Raw genomic sequence first — 18,718 nt, forward strand, 5'->3', positions numbered from 1 at the left:
GTTTGTTTTCTGTCAAGACAACAGCCACAAACTACAAAAAAGGTCATTTCTGGTGCTTCACGAAAAAAAACAGACTAGAATTCTGATTTTTCTGAAACTTCTTTGCCTTCAGCAGAAAAATACAGGTTTAAGTTCAATTCGAATACTGACTTCAATCATACAAGATTTAAAAAATTTCGAGCTCTGAAATTAAAGTCATAAATTTGATGTGTTCCAAATTTTTTTACATAGATCTTTCTGATTTATAAGTTCAATTTTAATTTTAATGAAAGAAACATTTTTTCATTGACACACCATTGAAAGTACCCTTGATGTAAATATGCAGCAAACTATTTCTCCTCCAAAATGACCTTAACTAGGCCTTTAAGAAAAAAAACGGAAATGATTTTTTATTTATTTAGCTGGAAATAAATTCATGCGTCATCCAAACAAAATTTGATGACCACAATTAAAACCTAATAGTCATGTTGGGAATTACATGTAAAAAGTAGATAAATACGCTATTTTTTTGTTGGCCCAGAGAGAGATGCAGATCTTTAATTTACCCATATGTGTTTAGATTTCAAGTTTAAAAATGTATGTTAAAGATGTAATTTAATGTTGAACTCTTTATTATAAAGATATAGTGAAGGAGGGTCTTGCATTCTTCAATAGCTGTTGACCTCTGTGTACTTACTGCAGTTGAACTCATCAGAACCATCTCTGCAGTCCTGAAGTCCATTACATCGCTGAGAGTTGCTGTAACAGGCCCCGTTTGCACAAGTCTTCTCAGTGCAGGGTGGATAGTCTGGGAGGAAAAATAAAGCAAGGAAATGACAACATAATAGTAGATTAAAATACTCAGATTTGTCAAATAAGAGTCTTACTGCAGTTATTCTCATCAGAGTTGTCCACGCAGTCCTTCACGTGGTCACATCTGTATTCCCTGGGGATGCACTGACCCTCCCGACAGGTGAACTGGTCTGCGCTGCAGGTCCGTCCACCTGAAACAAGTTCAGTCCTTCAAATAGTGTTTTTAAGAGCCACAGAAGGCATTATAACAATGTCAGGTGGACAAAAGCCTTATATGTATTGAAGATTACCCAGAAAAAAAAACCATTGAAGATGGGCGATCACTTAAAAATGTACACTGCAAAAACTTGAATGTTAAGAAACTAAAAAGACAATTATTTGGAGAAAACTTATATTACTTTTTGTCTTTTAAAAAAATCTTATTAAAACTGTTTTAAATATTCTTAGTTTGAGAAAACTTGTCATATAATACTGCTCACTAAGATATGTTTTCTCAAAGTCATCAACCATTCTGCCTATTGGGTAAGAATGTTTGACTTATTTCTAAGGGGGCCTGTTTTCTCAGCGTACAAAAATTACCCCAAACATATATGTGACAAAAATAAAATGACCAATAATTTCCTTTTAAAATTACTTGGGAATTTAGAGATTTCACTCACATTTCAGGTTTTGGTGATTGAAACTAAAGATCCACACTTAACACATGAGGTTTTAGTCTTTATAGCTACTTTTTTGTAGTTTTGATAAAAAATTTCAGGTCAATAAAACATAAACGTTTATCATTAGCTTTAAATCAGTCCTTAATATTTACTAGTACTAAAAAATAGATCTGAAGTTATTTGGATTTCCACAATAGTTCTCTGTGTTCTTTACCACAGGCTCTTTGTTCATCTGAGCCATCAGTGCAGTCTTCCTCCCCATCGCAGACAAATCCTAAAGGGATGCATTCCCCACTTGTCAAACACTTGAATTCCTGTGACGAGCATTCCGGCAGTGCTGGAAAAAGATTTTTGAATATGAATAATTAGTTGTAGTCTCAGAATTTTCCCCTTTTCTGCCTTTTTTGTTGACTCACTGCATTCTGGAAATATACAACTTGCAAATGCATGGTAAGACAGATAAAGTGTAAGACATTTGCCAGATTTTCTGCCGCTGTAATGTTTACTTACGACAGTTTTGCTCATCTGAATCGTCTGTGCAGTCTTTTGTTCCGTCACATCTCCAGTCCATGTTGATGCATTGCCCATTGCTGCACTGAAACTCATTACTGCCACACCTACCTGTAGGAAAAGATGGAAATTTAAGGTCAAGTGTAATTATGATTTGATGGGCATAAAGTCCTCTGGTTGTACCAAATTGCAGATTTAACGTTAACTTCAATTCCTAAAAGCTCAGTCATTTCCAATCAGACCAGGGTACTTGAAAATAATTTTTTTCTCTTGGACTGAATTGCTTCTAAAATAAATAGTTTCTTTTTTCGGATAAGTGATGGTAATTATTGTTTTGGGTAAGATCTAAGAATATTTTCTCTTCGGTAATGATATAAAATGCAATTTTGCAAATTTCCTGTAAGATCTAAAGTCAGTTTTCACATTTGTAGTAGAGGTTTTGCAGCACGCTGCAGATTGATAAAGTTTTCCTCCACAGAAGCTTCCATTTTACACTTTTTGAATAAAACAACTAAAATAGTTTTTAAGTTAATCACTTAAACAAAAAACGAAATGTTTTCATCGAAATATAAAAAACCTTTAAAATTGATGTGAATCTTTAATATTTAAGTTTGCAATAACACAATTGTTTAGAGGAATAAAAAAATCTATTAGAAAACCTTAGAATATCTTTTTGTAAGTTATGTAATGTGAAACGTGACAACATTTTGAATGTGAATGTTTGAACAAAATCAAAACCTATTTGACTGATTCTCTAACAAATGAGTGACTTTTTATGAGCTTTATAGATGCTCATTTTCTCACCCTGTGCAGCATCTGAACCTAAAAGCATGTGATCTGGCCTTTAAATCAAAGTTAATTCTTCACCGGGGATGAAAAGTCAACGTCAGGATCAGGAGGCTGTAAAAATGTCATTTTAACACAATTATGTTTTTATTAGAAATAACCAAACAAAAGTTCAGGAAGCGTTATTAGTTTTTTAAACTCCCCATCTGTGCTGTTTACCTTTGTTTTATTTAAAAGAAAGAAAAATGAACTAAAAGGATATCAACCCTGGAGAACTGAAGGAACAATCATCTTCAGGCCTTTTTGAATTTGACTTTTTATTTTAGGGGAGCAGCAATTGACAGCAGCCAATAAAATAAAATACAATATAAATGTAAAAAAAATAGCGACTAAATTTGACCCTGTGGGCTCTCCAGAGTTAAAATTTTGATTTTTAGATTAGAATAGCATAAAAAAACTTTATTGATCCCACAAAGGGGAAATTACCGCTTGAAACTCCTTTTTGCTATAATTTAAAAATAAAACACAAGAAAGGATAAAGGAGGACACTTTATAAAAATTGAAAATGCTAATTATAGGCTTTAATAATAATAAATAGAGCCTCTTTTATTGTTCCTGAAAACAGCCTTACATTTTATAAAATGTAAAAAAACTCTGTCTTTCTATTCTTGCTTTATTGATTTTATTTGGGTAGAAATAGCATCAGAATGATATTAAAAAGATATTGTTTCCCAGGCTCTTCAGTCTTTCAATATTATATCTTCAAACAAAACAGTAGAAGAAGCATGGACTTACCTCGGGCAAGTTGGATTCCTTGGCAGATGAACAGAAGGGACAGAAGATGAAGACATTTAAGACCCATTTTTAACACCTCTTTACATCACAGGCATCAGCGTGGCACACGGCATGAACTCAGGCCCAGTCTGCACCCATGACTCTCTGAACCCGAGTGATTTTGAGGGAGATGTCTTTGGGACTGATGAGTGTCACCCTGACCAACCAGGGGCTCAGCAATGTGACAAAAAGCAATCCAGCCTTTTTATGGCTGACTCTTTGACATAAACTTAATCTAACATTAACTTTTACCTGTAGGACGGCTCTCCGCATCAGCAAAAAAGGTGACCACTCATTTTTGTGTAAAAGTTTAGCAGGAAGAGCCTGAAGCGAATATTCCAGCACACATGCTTTAATTGTATGTCTGACTAAACAAAAATGTAAAATTGTATTGATACAGAAAAATTTGAAAAGCAAACAAGCTTTACATCTAAGTATAAAATGTACTGATTTCGTTTTTTATATAAAATATTTTTTATGACGAACGATAGATCGATAGATAGATAATTCATAAGTGTATTGCTGTACATCATTTAGCTAAAAAAAAGCAAAAAATCACACCATTATTTTTAGAAAAAGAGATGAGCCCAAACCATAATACAACCAGCAGTCAGTTGATTAGTTTAATTCATCATTTTAACTCCCTGCTTAACCAATCAGGAGAGCACATTTAGACAACATTCGGTATTCTTGAAAACATTAATCATGTTTATTACCACCCCAAGGCAAACTATGACCGAAAAAATGTATTTATTTTCTCTCGGTTGGGTTGTTGAACAGTTAAATCAGACTTTGAAGAAATAAGCTGCTGGAAAGCTCAGTTGGCTGCGTGCAGGACTGGTGCACGGGTTTGATTCCTGGGGGAAGGGAGGCGTGGGTCCTTGGGCAAAACCCTTTGGGCTACTATCTAAGTATGTAGACATAAGGGGACCCAAGTCTGGGTCTCCCTGTGCCGGACCCTGCCCAGGTAAAAAACAGGGATGTGTCAGGAAGGGCATTTGGAATAAAAATCTCTGCCAAATCACATGAGCGACTTGCTGAAAGCTGATTCGCTGTGGCGAGCCCTGAAGGGATATGCTGAAAGGGGAAAAACCAGATTTTTTAACTTCACACTGTTTCTTTTTTGGAGTGATTTTGGTTGGCGACACGATTAATCTTTTCAACGAAAACAAAACCCCAATAGTACATTGATAATAGGTGATCATCAACTGCTTCTGACTTATTTCAACTGTGTTCTTTCATGATGCTTTTGCAAACTCTGCTTTGCTAAGGCATGTTAATTCTCCGATACAATTCATAGAGATTAACCACTTTTTTTTTTTTTTAATAACTGTGAAGAAGTAATGAACCGGACCAGACGTAGATGCATTATTTAGAAACTCTAATGAGGTTTAATATGAGCCAAAGACAAAAATACTAACAGAAAAATTGAAACACTAAACTAGCCATGATTTTAAAAAATCAAATCAAATCCAGACACGTTATCTAAAGGCATAACAAGATGTCCACTTTTCCCAACACGAACTATAAAAAGTATCATTAACTTAAACACGCAGTACGCTGCACTTTTTCACATTAAATTATTGAGACATTATCGTATTTACGATCCGAAAAACTGATGATCTGCAGCTCCTGCTGAGCACTTTATTGCATTTTTTACAGCACCCTGTCACAGCACTTTTGGTTTACAGCTTCGTAGCAGAAACAGGAAAAGGCCAACACAAATTAAAAATTAACTTTATTAGCAGCTAATGGCTTTGCATAACGTGCAGGCGGTAGAACAACGGCATGTTTTCTGTACAGGAAAGGAGACATCAGTGAACGTGTTGAGATTTAGTGACATGTAAAAAAGGTTACATGGGAGCATGAAAAAAATATTTTATAAACAGTTTGCAGTAAATTCAGTTTCTGTGACAAGAGGTAAAGAGAATTGATAGAACTGGTCACCTGAATACTAAAACAAAAAAATCTCATTTAGGAAATCGGAAAAGCCTGTTTTAGAGATGCTTTTTGGGAAACTTAAACATAAATTTAGAGATTTATACCAGGAACCTTTAAGCATAAATGTGTCAGCACTATTTCCTGCTGTTTGTAAAGTCCATACCTCACTGAGGAAACTTAAATCTACAATTCGACAAAAGATCTGATTCTGAAATTAACTAAATATATACAGTATATATATAATTTATTTTGTTTTGCTTAGAAAATTTTGCTTACAAATGTTTTACCAAGAAAAACATAGTAGGTCTAATTTTAAAAAGTGCAAATAACAAAAAGGAAGAATGCAACTGAGAACAAAAAAACTACAAATTCAGAAAAAAAGATTCAAATTGAAACATGAAGGACGTTATGATTTCAAAAATCAATTCACATAGGAGTTTTTTTTTTATTTGCTGGCATTTCACACAAAATACCAGCAGCTGGTTCTATGTATATGATAGAGACCTAAAGATCAGAGGTCTATAGGTCTTTTTAACCCTCCATCATAACTCTCCAGTTAAGGAAGATAAAAAGCTTAGAATTTTTAAAAAGTAACTGTAAAGTAAAAGGTAAGCATGCAGTAAAGTAAAAGATTTTAAAGTAAACTAAAGAAATTTGTGGTTGAGATCTATCACAATTTTTTAAATCACTGCTGACTTTACACTTTCTACTACATTTGCTGCACTGAAATGAACAGGGTGTCTTTTATTTTGAAAGAACTTCATTTGAACATCTAATTTTGAAAAAAAATGTTATTTTCTTTTTATTTTTTTGTTTTATTTATGCAAAAAAAATTACATTTTTATTTATCATAATAGTAACACTAACATAAATTTAATTTAAATAAAAATCTGTGTTTTTTTTTCTTCTTTCTAAAAGTAAGACGTTGTGGCTCCTACTTTCAGAGCTGAAGGTTACAGACTCCTAAATATGTCATATCTGATCCCAGACACTGGTGGAACAAAAAGCAGGTCTACAAGTCATCCCCATAGCTGTAAGGTGTGTTAACATCTATTGAACACATTTTTATTAAGAACCTTGAACATTCTGCTTTTCATACATTGTCAACAGACAAGCTTTGAAAAAATAAAGGCATAACTATGTATAAAAAAAACACACTTCTAGGTGGACGTTTTTGTACATAGTTATGCCTTCATTTTTTAATATTTTTGTAGGTGAATAATAACTGATCTAGGTATTTGTTAAGGGTACAGATTTAAACGACTCAGATATTTCTAAACATTTAAAAAGCCCCAACTAGACAAGATGGTAAGACAAACTCAAGGAAGACTCAAAATGTTAAACATAGGCTATTCTTACCAAAATACACTTTTGAACATTTAATAAAAATAAAAAAAATAAAGCACTTTAATTTATTTACTTGTTTGTCATGGTGTACCAGTGTTATTCACCCATACAGCCTTTTGGACAACTGTACCGCCCTCTAGTGGTCTTTCTAAGGAAGGACAGGTGCATCCTTTCTGTGAAAGTATTACCTTTATTGACCTGGGGCCTGTTTCAGAAAGGAGGTTAAGTGTAAACTCTGAGTGCATTAACCCTGAAATCAGGGAAACCCTGGGTTTTCCGTTTCAGAATGGGAGGTTTGTTAAACCAGAGAAAGCAGAGTAAGTCAAACCCGTTTCTGAAAGAGAGGTAACTTTTACTCGGAGTCAGTATCCATGGTTACTTATGCTGTGAACTTAACCTGGTCGGGAGCAGGTTTTATTCTCCAAACTTAAAGTTTATGCTGGTCCCCTCCCCTTTTTAAAGACGAAGCGGTATTTTTCGCTTTAACCTTCATTGCCCAAATGTCCGTCACACAGAGACGGTCTAAGTGACAAGAATGGCTTGTTCTTTTTTGGAGGACCCAATAGACGAGGAGGCTGCATTAATTTGTGGAGAATTACATTTACGAGGATTTTGAAAAGACTCGATTTTTTTTTTTCACTTTTAGCTGCTGCCATGTTCTTTTAATTCCTGCAGGATTGCATCTACATGAAAATGAAATCAGGGACATTGAATTAGATTAATTTAACAATTACTTTTAGGAAACACAATTTTCTAGCACTGCTTACTTTCTTAATCCCAAACCTATACCACTTGATCAATACAAGGGTAGTGTTGCAGCGTGTGTGTGCTGAGCGGGGTGCGATCCACGAGAGAGAAGGGGAGGGGCGAGTGCAGGTGCAGATGGGGGGGGGGGGGAGTACGGAGCGGAGGTGTGTGCGTGGTATATATTGTGTGTTCGGAGGACGGAGCACTTAGTTAAATAAAGAGAAGGTGTCATTCCCAGAATAACTGTTTTGGAGTCGTTCTTAATCCGCTCTGGAGGTTGAGGGTTTCCAACGGGAAGTGAACCCCGAAGGAGAATTCCCTTCGGCCCTGAAGGAAATCTCCCCTGCGCCTCTGACCACGGACGGTCGGAAAGACGAGAGAAAAGAAAGGAGAAGTCTTCGCGCAGCGAAAGGTTCAACAGTAGACAAAAGTTCACTTTGAAAAACACAATTGCATGTATTAATATTAAAATGACCAACGTTTGCAAGAGGGGAAGGTTAACAAAAAAGTCCTCTAAACATTACTGACGTTAAATGCATTTTCCCCCCCCAGATTGGTTCTGTACACTATGCAGCATTTCATGCATTTACACCAGGAATAACACTTCAAAAGTACTCCTAAATATCCCCATTTTTTATTTCACACCGTACGCTATTTAAAAAATTATTACAGTCAATATTTTATAACAATGATTTAAATGCAAACTTAGGCATTAACTTGAGCAGCTATGTTTTCCACGCTAACTGTCTCTGTTTTGCAGATGCAGCAGTGTTGCTTTTCTTCTGGAATATGTGCTCATATTCACTGTAACTCTGCAGCAGCACGTCAAGTTCAGCTGGCGAAAAATACGCAGACCTCTTTTTTTCACGGTTGCCATGGTGACTCGTGATATCTGCGCTCTATTGATAATGGCTTCTTATAGTCGCGGTGCGCACGCTCACCTCCGAATCAGTCCACTCAGAGTTGATTGACATAACTCGGATCAGCTTCTCTGAAACAGAAAATTCAGAGTTGTTGAACCTCCTTTCTGAAACAGGCCCCTGGGGTATATTTTGTTTTTAAAAGATATCTAAAACATGAAAACAGATAATTTCAATGACATTTTGCTCAAATATTTATGTGTTTTTGTTTTTGAAAGATAATATTTATCACGTGAAAAGACAAATCAATGGAAAGTGTCAACTCACAGGTTTAGACAAGAGTCTCTTTAAAACTAGCTGGAATACGTTTTTTTTAAACTTATTCCAGCTTTTTCTATGCCTGAAACGTACAAAGAACAGTGAAGTAACATTGACTCTAATAATTTAAATAAATAATAAATAATTTAATTTAAAAAATAAAAAAGTGGGAACAAGTATATTAAATATAAATCCTATATATTGCAGACAGGTTTGAACCAAGTGCTGTCTAATTAGGTCAGGACAATCCTAAATTAGCTTGCTCAAATTTATTGGCTGACTACATAAGTTGGCATGCAAACAGTTGTTTTTTTTCTGATTTAAAGCTACAAGCCTCGTGTTTTCTCACAAACCAAAAAAACAAACAAACATGTTTTACCTTGGCTTCAAATCTTTCTCCAACTTCTTCTTGTGCTTGTTTGTTTCTGCCAAATTGTAGCTTTACTAGGCACCCTAAGGCTGCATGTGATAAATTTTGAGCTAAGTCAGCCACAAAAACTTGTTATGATAGCTTTTTATGCGGTAGCATCCTATTTTATGGATTAGGTGCACTTTTGACATGTAGCCCGTAGAAGAAGAAAGGAATCGTTCTCTAAATCCGGATGCTGCTGCTCTGGAGCCCCCTGGTGGTTTGAAGACACATTGCATATACTGCACAATGCGAACAATGGTAGTAAGAATGAGGAAAGTACAGTCAATGAAGAGTCATTTCTAATTAGCTTTAGGTTTATTAATCAGCATAACATTCTCTGGGTCTACTCCACACTTTTCATGTGGATGAATCACACTTTACGCTCTTTTTAGCTTTTACAAATGCACTTCTTTTTACAAATGTGGCATTGTCTGAAAGCAAAATTAACAAGATTTATTACTGTATGTTATTAAACTCAGAGAGCATTGTTACAGTAAACAAAAGAAAAAAATTTATTATTTATTTTGCTGATTTAGACAATGGTAACAAAGAAAAACTTAAGAAAATGAGACAAACATTGTTTTCAATGACAAAAATCCTTTTAATCCTTGAAGAGATTAATAAAAAACATTTTTTTAGCTTCAATCAACAGAACACCAAGTAAATTTCAGTGTGACAAACATTTTTACAAAAATTATATTTAGACACACAAAGACCCTTTATTTGAGAGTTTGGGTCATTTTTTAAAGTCTTTATAGATGTTTAAAAAGGCTTTAATTAAATTAACAGAAAATTTCTACCACACATATAGAGTGTTCACATGATAAAAAGACATGATTAATGACAGCTCCTAGCTGGTGAACTGAAGGCATTGTAGTGATGATGAAATAGTGCTCCTTTTTACTCCAGTGATTCGGCTCTAATTGAACCTGTCATTTGACTCTTTGTAGTAAGGGTTGGAGTGGCCTTGGCTCTGAGCGTACGGGTTGTAGCTAGCTTGGTTCTGGTTGTAGGGGTTGCTCTGAGGTCGAACCTGAGCGTAGAGGTTGGCGGGCCGAGAGTATGGAATGTCTTGCTCCTCCTTTAGCCACTAAAACAAACAAACAAAAAACGAAAATAAGGAGAATTGTGGGTGAAATCTGATCGACATAAAATGAGTTCTGAGCAGATAAAAAACTCACAGAGTTTGAAGAAATCAGGTTTTGCCGGCTGTTGCTTGGAATCATCTCCATGTTGCTCCTGTTGTCCAGGGTGCTGGTGGTTATGGCCCGCGGGATCCGAGGTATCCCGAATGAGCCATTTGTCTGAGATGTATAATCCTTATTTATGTTGTTTCCTCCAATTGGTGCCTTGGATGAAAAATTGCTGACATGCGGCTTGACGGTATCCTCATCTTCATACTCGGAGCTTTTCTTTGAGTATCTATGGGAATAAAACTTGTGTGTTTTTGTTGCATGAAGGCTGAAAACTGGAGCTTGATTGAAGCCTGGGTAGGGAGGACTCACTTTGAAGATATGACGGTCAGAGAGATGAGGGAGATGAGCAGCAGTCCTCCAAGCACGGAGCCAACGATCACCAGGATCAGCAGCCATTCTAACAAGCAGAGAAAATGTAAGAAATCTAAATATGTGGGAAAAACATCCTCCCTGATAAGATCTTGTGACATCAAAAACCAAAATAAAACTTAAAAAACGTCATTATTGTAACCACATATTTTTTATTCCTGTGGCCGATAATCTTTTACTTACTTTCATTACAGTTGATACCAGTGTAACCAAATCCGCAACTGAAAAAGATAACAAAGATGAATTTTTATTAAAAACTCAAATTTGACATTCCCTCCTTTTTTTAAATTGACTTATTTAAATTGTATTGAATAGTACTCACTCTACACATGTAGACTTCTCACTTTTCTTCCCAGGAGGACATGCTAATAAATAAATGAATAAATGGGCAACTTTTAAGATTTAACATCCCTTTCATCACTGAAGGAATTTATCTTTCTTTGGGCTCCTTAAATTCTTCTTACCTAAACACACTCTGTTTGACAATTCTGATGCTATGAAGCCGTCTTTGCACTTGCAGGTAAAATCTCCTTCTGAGGCGTTGCATGTTGTCGAGGTTTCATCACAAGGATTATTCTCACACAGCTTTGTGGCTGTGATTGAAAGAAAAGAGGACAAAGAGATCAGAAAAGGAACTGAAAAAGTCAAAATTTCTAAAAATATATTTAAAAAAAGTAAAGAAATGTAAAAGAAATGGCTCTGTGCCAGCTTAAAGTGTTTAAGGTCTTATCTTTAAAGGCAGTGTCTCACAGTCACTATACGTACATTTAGCACATTTTCAATGTATGAAATTTCTGTCTTTCATCATACATGCGTGATAATTCTTAAGTGTTTCTTGCGTTCATCATTCATTGAGGTGCGCATATGTCCTTCGTGGGTTTTGGATCTTTACTTGAATTCGGTTTAGGGCTGTTGAAAATGTTTGGTCTGTTGAGAATTATGGAGTCTATGCAAATTTTACATAATATTTATGCCATTATTACGTAAACATTATGCAATTGTGCATGATTTTTGGATGATGCATACACAAATTTGAGGCTTTCCACATATTTATGATGGACTTTTCACACATGTACCAATGTATTACTTTTATATCACTTAAACAACATACGTATCAGGTTAAAATTATGTAATTAATGCACAAATCACTGAGTAATTGCATATAAACAGTGCACTTATCTTGCACGGTTTATGTTCTTTGTGTGGTTTATTCGTACTTCTTTCGTGGTTTTAACGTGTTTCATTCATGATACATCTGTGAAGAATTTAAAGACCAAAATTTTTCTCACTTTTTCTCACGTATGTCCAATTTTCATCTGTGCAATATGCGCAAAATGTACATAGTGGCTGTGTGACACGACCTTTATCCACAATGCTTAAAAGATTCAAATGGACCATAATTATATGAAATGAATACATTAATGAATTATGTCCCATTTTTTAGCAGTGGAGGTGGAACTGGCATGATGAAAAAAACACATTGAAGAAGGATGAACATAATCTCTGAGTTTACATGGAAAACGTAAAGAAGTAACAGATGTATGAGTACAAAACATGTACAAAACAAATCTGCATGTCATGCATCAGAAATGAACAGAAAAACTAAAAAAGAATTACTATTAAATAGATAGAAGTGTTAAGCTTACCAGTAAACTCCATTTCGCATTCTTTACAGTTCGTAATTGTCTCTTTAATATTCTGCTCTGTGACTTTTGAATCTGTGTTGAAAATTAAGTCTACAGTTGCTTCAATTCCATCAACTTCAGTCCTTTTCGTTGCCTTTTTCCTACAAGAGGGAAAACTAGATTTAATTGACATTTTTTACTCCACAATTATGTAGTGTTAAAACTATGGGGAAACTAATGTACCTGATTTCCAAAACTAAACATCCAAGGTAGCTACCGTCTCCAGATAATGTATTATTCATCTGTAAATTAAGGATAAATGTATTTTAGCATTTTTGGAAAATACAGTCAGTGTTTCCCAAGTTATGCTTTTACTGGTAGGTCAAATATGAAAAAGAAAATAGCTCACTTGTTCAACAATTTTGTCAGAGGCTTCTTTAAAGTCTTTTGACTTCTTGTCCTTCATATTTTCTCGAAATGGTATTTTATTGAAGTTTAGGATACCAGGAAAAACTTTAGCTGCATGGAAGAAAAGGATATTATGGAAAATGTAGCCACAAACAATTACACCAGAGTTTATAAGATGAACTTGGAAATTGTTCACATTTTTGTCACATTGCTTACATCTAAAATGCACACAATGACAAATAATACGCACATTTATACATTGTTGCGTAATAAACAGCATTTATTTATTGACATGTGTTGGTACGTATATGAGTATTTACCCTTCTGACAAGTTTCAGTAGCTGCATTGTAGGAATCGCCCGGCAGACAGAGACACACAAAGGTCAGATTAGCACGAGCCTCACAGGTGCTTCTTCCTTTACATGGGTTTGGATTACAGGGATCTGAAAACAAACACACAACAAACTGGTGGCTCTGAAACCCAATCATATTTCCATTCAGGAAGAATGTCTCTGTCCTCGGTGGGCAGAGGAGAATGTACCTGGACTGCTTGTGACAGGGGAAGGTCCTTCGCTTGCAGTGGCGTTTCCGGTTTCCACTGTGCTTCCTGGTGTAGCTGGGCTTTCTGTTGTAGCTGGGCTTCCTGGTGTAGCTGCGCTTCCTGGTGTAGTTGAGCTTTCTGTTGTAGCTGGGCTTCCTGGTGTAGTTGAACTTCCTGGTGTAGCTGGGCTTTCTGGTGTAGCTGGGCTTTCTGGTATAGCTGGACTTCCTGGTGTAGTTGAACTTTCTGTTGTAATTGGGCTTCCTGTTGTAGTTGGGCTTCCTGTTGTAGCTGAGCTTTCTGTTGTAGTTGGGCTTCCTGTTGTAGATGTGTTTCCTGTTGTAGCTGAGCTTTCTGTTGTAGTTGGGCTTCCTGTTGTAGATGTGTTTCCTGTTGTAGCTGAGCTTTCTGTTGTAGTTGGGCTTCCTGTTGTAGATGTGTTTTCTGCTGTAGCTGTAGAATTGAAATTTCTGTTGTTAAGGTCTCTGTACTCAGGGATTCTAGTAAGTAGCATTGGGTCGTCTGCAATTACTTCAGTTGTTTCAAAATTGCGGTTTTGTGGCTTTAAATACTTGTAATTAGGCTTGACTGTTGTCCTTAATTGTGATCCAGCTTCTGTCTTTACATTTCTGAATGTGTCTCTGCTTTTCATCTAATACGTTGGTTGCTTCTTTCTCTATTTTTCACGTTTTTCGTTGGTTGGTTTAAAAAGATGCTTTGTGTTTTTTTGCAGTTCAAACTGCAGCAGCAATGTTACAGCTAGTAGAAAAATATGTTTAACCCCTTCATGCCTGAATTTATTTTCAATTGTTATACAGTGATCCCTTGCTATATCACGGTTTACTTTTCACGGTTTCGCTACTTCACGGATTTGGATTGTGCATTGTGTTCTGCATTCTGATTGGCTAAAAAGTCACTCAGCGAGTAGCTCAAGAATGGGACCCTTTGATGAGCCGTTCATTACAGTTCTCCAACATAATCGATGGTGGCATGTCGGTGTATAAGGATCTTTAGCAAAGAAGAAAAAAGAGCGACAACAACTGCCTATCACTATGTTCCTCTCCCGAACAAACACACCTGCAGCTGCACCGCGGGCTTCAGAAGGAAAAAACGCTGCAGAGGATGCAGCGGCTCAGTATGAAGAGCAGTGAAAAAGAAGACCGGAGTCACTATCTGTCCCACTGTACTTTTTTATTTTTTTCATAATCATTTTAAATTTTCTTCCGTTTAATCCACTCGGGTCGCGGTGGGCGGGGCTAATCTCCGCAATTTAAAGCCTTCTGTTCTTATCGATGATTGAAATTATTATTTGACAGCACACTACAGAAGTTATTTGTTGAAAAAACGTTTCTAAAGTACTTTTATTTGTTAAAAAAACAATTGATTTAGCCTGTTAAATGGTTTGTTCTTTCTTTTCAATGTATAATAGTGAATTTCATTGTATAATAATTGTAAAAAAATAAAGGTTTCTACTTCACGGGTTTTGCTTATCACGGGTTCTATTTGGAACGTAACCCCCGCGATAATCAAGGGATCACTGTATATAAAAAAAAGGGGTCACCCATTAAATCTTGCCCCTCTTGTTTCGTTCATCTGTTCAGGTTACAAGCTGTCATAAAATTAGCTTTCAAACTTAAAAACAAACAAGCATAAAAATTACATTTATAAAAGCCGCTAAAAAAACAGTAAAGGTGAAATTCTGAGCTTTCTTTACAAATTCCTTCTCTACTGACTTTTTCTAACTTGATAATCGAAACAGGACATAAGAAATTGCTGTCTTTTGAAACTCATTCCTGCTTTCGTTCAGCAGATCTAGCTTTTAAAATCAATAATATTAAGCTTATTTAGAATTTTCCTTCAATAAATATGAATTATCAGCTACATTTTATTTGGAAATATACATCTTATTTCTCCCTTCCACATTTTCCCCACCTTTTACTTTGTCTCTGTTTGTTCTTTAAACTTTTCATAATATTGCTCCAGTACACATATTTTTTTTACTTTGCTCTTCTTTGTTGAGCAACTTTAGTTGTTTACAGTTGACATTGCTGAGAATAACAGTGGTGTTGCCGACGTTTGTAGGATTATTTTGACTTTTAAGATCCAGATTAGACTGATGTTGTTCTTGGGTGTTACTTGAAGAATTTTCAGGCCTGTTGTTAGCACTTCTTTATTTTTACTCTGAATTTTGACAATCCACTTAATTTTTCTCAGTTCTCAAATTAATTTAATTCAGTATACATTTTATTACTATTTTGAGTATAAGTTTAATATCTGTTCATCATTATTACTTTTCATGTTAATTTTGCTGTTTTAGAAACAGTTTTTGCATATGGATGAAAATTTGCAATAAATCCTCACTATAGCACTGTTACTTACAGCAGAGGATGCAAATTGTTGCAGGCATTATTTTGCTTTTCATAACCATTTTTATTAGGAACTAAAAATAATTTTAAATATTTTTTTGTGTGTGCGTAAAAGCTTTGCCAATCTCATCAACATTATAGATTGATGAGCCTTTTAAAAAGCTTTTGTGTCTTTGTCTATGAATATAGTTACCATTTGTAAATTGCCAAAAGGTAAAAGATTGACTAAAAAAACAAGTGGATACTTTAAAATTCCTTGATTAGCTGATAAAAGGCAAATATTGTTATCCATAGGTTTTTACATGGAAATATCCAAAACTGATTGCAGGACTAAAAGTAAAAAAGAGGGACGACCCTCAAATAATGTCAGTTTGAACTACGCATGAGGTTTACTATCAGTCTCAAGTAGGTTTCAGTCACATAAAACTTAAAAAATTAACATTTTTGTTTTCAAAAAGTAAAAATCCAAGCAGTCGTCAATAGATTTCCTAACGGTGTGTATTCATATAGCGCTTTTCTACCTACAAGGCCTGAAGTGCTTTACAGTCACAGACCCATTCACACACACACATTCACACACTGACGCCAACCTCCCACCACAGGCAAGTTGGGGGTTCAGTGTCTTGCCCAAGGACACTTTGACTCACATGCAAGGCGGAAATTGAACCTGCAATTTTACAATCATGGGTCGACCGCCCTACCGCTGCACCATGGCCGCCCCAAAGAACAGGTCAGATCTTAAAAGTCACTCAAGCTGTTTTTTTTTTGAGGTATTGGCCGTTTTTATTTTATTTTACTATAAAACGTTTTAAGACAAAATGAATTGAGCACCCAGTTTTAACAAGCGACTTTTGATTCTAATATAACAAAAAGGTTATTTCATATTTTCAGTACTACAAGGAGCACAAAAAACATGAAAAGTTCTAAAAAAAAATTAACTCTTGTAATTATTTTTTGTAATATGAGCTGTAATTTCTTTGAAGTCAAAATTTTAAACCATCACATGAACGTTTCCTTCACAGTGACTTTGAGAAAACTACTTACCACAAAGAGCAACAATCCCAAGGACACAAAAGACTAAAAACCTTTGATCCATTTTTGGAAGAAACGAAGTCGAAACGCAGATGAATAAAAGTCCACGCTTAAAGCTTTGAAAAGTGGGGGAAAGAGGCTTTGGCGGCTTAAATCTCTTATTGTAAGAGGAAGTTCTCCTCCATTGGTCGTTTCAATGTTTAGCCACTCCTCCCTGGCCACTGTATCAAATAAAGAATCAGTTTTCAGCCCAGAATGGAACTGTCAATAAAAAAAACATATAAAGTTACTGCTTCTGTGTATGAATCCAATGTCATGCACCCTGCTTTTTTTATGATTACCATTTCCAACAGATGGGTCAGTTCAGGTCTGTTGAAATGCCAAGTTGCCCCATAAACGGGCAATATTTCAAAAGAATTTTACTGTCATAGTTAAACTTTTGTCCAATTGTTTTCTGAAGCATTTTATTTTGATCACACAGTTTCAATCATCAGTCATGGGGTGGTCGGAGTTTTATGTAAAGTCAAAAAATGTGTCAACATGCAACAAAAAAAAAAAAGCTTGACGTCAAATTTAATCAGCATACAGAACAGTAAATTAGAGTTTTTTTGTATTGCTTTCAGCATTTTAGGCTCAGCTGAAATATTATTGTTAAAAATACTTATAGAATCAAGAATAGGAGAAGTAAAGTTTTTTTGGGAAATAGCTTGAGAGGAAATTGGAATACAACCAGCGTGGTGAAGATAAATGAACTCTAAAAAGGCAAATTATTTTGTGCAGAATGGAACATTTCCAGAGAAATTTGAATGGGTGGGACATTCTGCATAATTTTTGATCACTAAAGTTTAACTTATAATTCCTTCATATGACTTTTGTCATCTGTTTCTTCATCCCTGATTTTATTCTGCTCTTTTTATGGATTTATGGCAGATCCAGTCTAACTTCTTCCTTTAAACTGGATTTCTTAACAGCTCCTGTATCACGCAGCGTAGCAAACCACACCATAAGGGATACAACAATGTGGAAGAAAGAAATAAAAGACACAACTGGTAAATCAAAATACAACAGGAAACAGCATTCAAATAAATACCGTTATTGAAATGGTTTATTTCAAGCAATTAAGTAGAAATTTATGTACAATTTCCATAAAAGCAAAGTACTTAGTAGTTCTCCTTTACTTCTGTCTCTATGAAAGGCCCAGCCTGATGAAACAGATGAACAAAGGATTTTTATTTTGGGACTCTGTCAGTGAATGAACTCAGCACCAACAGCTTTTCTAACAGAGAAGGGTCTGTTTGTCCACCAAAGAGGCAAACTCAAACATTATTGTTCTAGGAATAAACTGCATTCGCTGCTTCCTGCGACAAATGTCCTTTAGGAAGAATAAAACCAATTTACGGAGCATTGTGATAAATTTGTTAACTCATTCTAAGCAGTATAGCAGACACACATTTACCACCGAGTAAATGCTGGAAAAACAAACACAGCTACACTAAATCCTTAGACCTATTTGGTCTATCAAGCCCTAAAGTTTTTAATTTGAGCGTGTTTCTGATGATGGAGGACATGTGTAAAATATTCCTGAGTATTTCTTTATTCAAATGGTTTTGAATCAGGAGCAGACGAAGAAGTTCTGTTTGAAATAGACTGAATTTGTCACATAAAAAATACTCTAGGCAGGCAAGAAGCTCCTTGTCCTGATCCACGATGGGGAGGGGAACGGGGTTTCTCTGTGGCAACGGTCCCGCCCACAATATTTATTTATATGTCTAATTATCCTAAGTTTGATTAGTTATTGTATGAATGTATAACTGATGATTGTATTGTTTTTGTGTATTATTCCTATTTGATTGCTTGAAATAAACTATTTCAAATCAAAATTCAAATCAAACTAAGGGGTGAATTTCTAACGCACTACTGTCACTTTGCAGAAACTATGTCCCACTAAATGACAGATTTTGCCATTTGTTCAGCT

The 18,718-nt window shown here is 35.4% G+C and overlaps 2 protein-coding genes across 3 annotated transcripts in view; both read right to left on the reverse strand.

Annotated features, from left to right (window-relative positions):
• The window catches only part of lrp2b (low density lipoprotein receptor-related protein 2b), a 36,421-nt gene extending 32,662 nt beyond the window's left edge, over nucleotides 1-3,759 (reverse strand). For both annotated transcript variants that reach the window (XM_011487994.4, XM_011487993.4), the window contains exons 1-5: nucleotides 3,543-3,759; nucleotides 1,962-2,072; nucleotides 1,666-1,788; nucleotides 867-983; nucleotides 677-787 (exon numbers count right to left, since the gene is read on the reverse strand). In XM_011487994.4, the coding sequence (XP_011486296.1) occupies nucleotides 677-787; nucleotides 867-983; nucleotides 1,666-1,788; nucleotides 1,962-2,072; nucleotides 3,543-3,609 (529 nt within the window). In that variant the 5' untranslated portion in view covers nucleotides 3,610-3,759. The remainder of the gene's footprint in view (nucleotides 1-676; nucleotides 788-866; nucleotides 984-1,665; nucleotides 1,789-1,961; nucleotides 2,073-3,542) is intronic.
• Nucleotides 3,760-9,502: 5,743 nt separating this feature from the next.
• Nucleotides 9,503-16,902, reverse strand: muc13b (mucin 13b, cell surface associated). The gene is made up of 12 exons (XM_011487990.4): nucleotides 16,756-16,902; nucleotides 13,346-13,798; nucleotides 13,125-13,247; nucleotides 12,806-12,915; nucleotides 12,640-12,698; nucleotides 12,418-12,557; nucleotides 11,236-11,364; nucleotides 11,094-11,136; nucleotides 10,955-10,992; nucleotides 10,712-10,799; nucleotides 10,388-10,628; nucleotides 9,503-10,296 (listed from the first exon to the last, which is right to left on the reverse strand). Exons 1-12 carry the CDS (start codon nucleotides 16,805-16,807, stop codon nucleotides 10,126-10,128), a joined length of 1,647 nt encoding a protein of 548 aa, XP_011486292.1. The 5' UTR covers nucleotides 16,808-16,902; the 3' UTR covers nucleotides 9,503-10,125.
• Nucleotides 16,903-18,718: the final 1,816 nt, after the last annotated feature.

The sequence above is a fragment of the Oryzias latipes genome, chromosome 19, assembly GCF_053564925.1.
Source record: "Oryzias latipes strain Hd-rR chromosome 19, Olatipes_Hd-rR_3.1".
NCBI lineage: Eukaryota > Metazoa > Chordata > Actinopteri > Beloniformes > Adrianichthyidae > Oryzias > Oryzias latipes.

Coding starts and splice junctions, on each gene's coding strand:
- muc13b (XM_011487990.4), bottom strand. CDS start 16,807: ATGGATCAAAGGTTTTTAGTCTTTTGTGTCCTTGGGATTGTTGCTCTT. Junction 13,248..13,345: donor CCCTGTCACAAGCAGTCCAG/GTACATTCTCCT, acceptor GTTTGTTTTCAG/ATCCCTGTAATCCAAACCCA. Junction 11,365..12,417: donor ATGCGAAATGGAGTTTACTG/GTAAGCTTAACA, acceptor TTTCAATCACAG/CCACAAAGCTGTGTGAGAAT.